The sequence below is a fragment of the Suricata suricatta genome, unplaced genomic scaffold, assembly GCF_006229205.1.
Source record: "Suricata suricatta isolate VVHF042 unplaced genomic scaffold, meerkat_22Aug2017_6uvM2_HiC HiC_scaffold_2092, whole genome shotgun sequence".
Classification (NCBI taxonomy): domain Eukaryota; kingdom Metazoa; phylum Chordata; class Mammalia; order Carnivora; family Herpestidae; genus Suricata; species Suricata suricatta.
Genome location: NW_021865904.1, coordinates 1 through 1,737, shown reverse-complemented (window position 1 = coordinate 1,737; position 1,737 = coordinate 1). Strand labels below are relative to the sequence as shown.

Genomic DNA, 1,737 nt, shown 5'->3' with positions numbered 1-1,737 from the left:
CACCAGTGAGGATTGTCTCGGGGAGGGCAGGGGGCGCCCAGGGCCCAGCGCCAGGGACGGGGACGCAGCCCTGTCCACACAGCTTCACACTGGGCTCTGGAGAAAGACCACATAGCCTCTTCTTCTCACCTCGCCCGGGGCGACTGGGCCGTGCACGGAGCCCCTGTCCCACAGGGCCTGTGCCTTCTCCCCCCCCGGGGCGGCCATTCTGGGGGGGAGAGGACGAGGGTCTGGGGAACCCGGGGGACGGAGGAGGGCCTGTGGTGGGGCCGGGGGTCTGGGAAGGGCTCTGCCCTCACACCCCCCTTCCCTGGTTAAGGATTTTTTGCTGAAAGGGCCGAGGACGTGTTGGGGGGTATAACCCCAGAGGCCACAGCGTCTTTTCCGGGCAGCTCGGAGGTCACTTGTGTGGACAGCGGAGCCAGAAGGTCGGCGTCTGGGCCTCGCACCCTCCGCAGTGTCCTCAGATCCGGATGTGGAAGGTGCTAGAAAGAGAGGAAGGGCTGTATGGGTGAGGGCCCTTCGGCGGAAAGCCAACATGCTCCTGGCCCAGCGCTGGACAGTCCCTTGGGGAGGACACGGAGGACACAGCGGACCGGCTCCGAGGACAAGGTGGGAGCCGGGCGCCCGCTGCCCCCGGGTCCCCGGCCCCGGCCCACGGCTGCGGGCCACACCTGAGGAAGTCGGGCGCCTTGGCAATCATGTCCTCAAAGTCGGCGAAGCCCAGCTTGCCGTCGCCGTCCAGGTCGGCCTCCTCGATGACCTTGTCGCACACCAGCACCACCTCGTCCTCGTCCAGCTCCGACTTGGTGAGCCGGGCCAGCGTCCGCTCCAGGTCCTCCTTGCAGATGAAGTTGTCCGTGTTGAAGTCTGCGGGCGGTGGAGGCGCTCAGGCCGAGGGTCCCGCCCGGCACCCCACGGCCCTGGGGCCACCAGGCCCTGTGCCCCACCGACAGGGACCGACAGCGCACCCCCACAGGCACGAGACGAACACCATGTCTGCCAGGTCAACATTTATGACCGGTCAAGTGTCCACGGGTCCAAACCTGGCCTGAGACACTGCAGGGTCTGAGTCTGGGGCCTGTGGGGACACCAGGCGCTCCGGCCACATCCCACAGTGGGCCCTGTGCCCCCCTGGAGCAGAGGAAAGGCCAAGCGACTGAATCCAGGTTCAAGGGTGGCTTGGAGCGGGAGCCGGGCAGCCAACTGAGCCTGTGGCCCATGAGCACCCCCTTCCCTAGCTGCCCCACGTGGCCTCCCGCAGGCCCCCGCCAGGCACCGCGGGAGCCCCTCAGAGGGAGGCCCAGGCTGGCCTTTGTGCACAGAGCGGGCTCATGGTTTGGTTCCACCACCCACAGAACAGCCACACGACCCAGTGAGGCTCGCGGCGGTGACCTCGACATGCGCTCCCAGGTCTCTGCCCTTCTGCCCAGACTGTCCCCACTTGTCTGTCCAGTAAGTTCCCACTGGTCCTTCAGGTTTCAGCTCAAACACCACTTTCAGGAGGCTTTCTAGACCTCCGGGCTCCGCCTGCTGAGCCCCTGCATGGGCTGTAGCCAGACACTGACAGGTGAAGAGGTGGCTGCTGGTGGGAAGGCCAGCACTCCGCCTCCTGCCCCCGCCCCACCCAGGCCGGCTGGCAGGCCCCCCAGAGTCCCCACTGTGGCCTCCTGCCCCCGCCCCCACCCAGGCCGGCTGGCAGGCCCCCCAGAGTCCCCACTGTGGCCTCCTGCCCCC

At 67.8% G+C, this 1,737-nt stretch overlaps 1 protein-coding gene across 1 annotated transcript; it reads right to left on the bottom strand.

Annotated features, from left to right (window-relative positions):
* Positions 1-101: 101 nt before the first annotated feature.
* On the bottom strand, positions 102-870 carry LOC115284786 (calcium and integrin-binding family member 2; the record flags this gene model as incomplete). The annotated part of the gene is made up of 2 exons (XM_029931254.1): positions 102-485; positions 675-870. Coding segments are annotated over 2 exons (218 nt in total), but the record flags the coding sequence as incomplete, so codon positions are not given.
* Between the last annotated feature and the right edge of the window lie 867 nt (positions 871-1,737).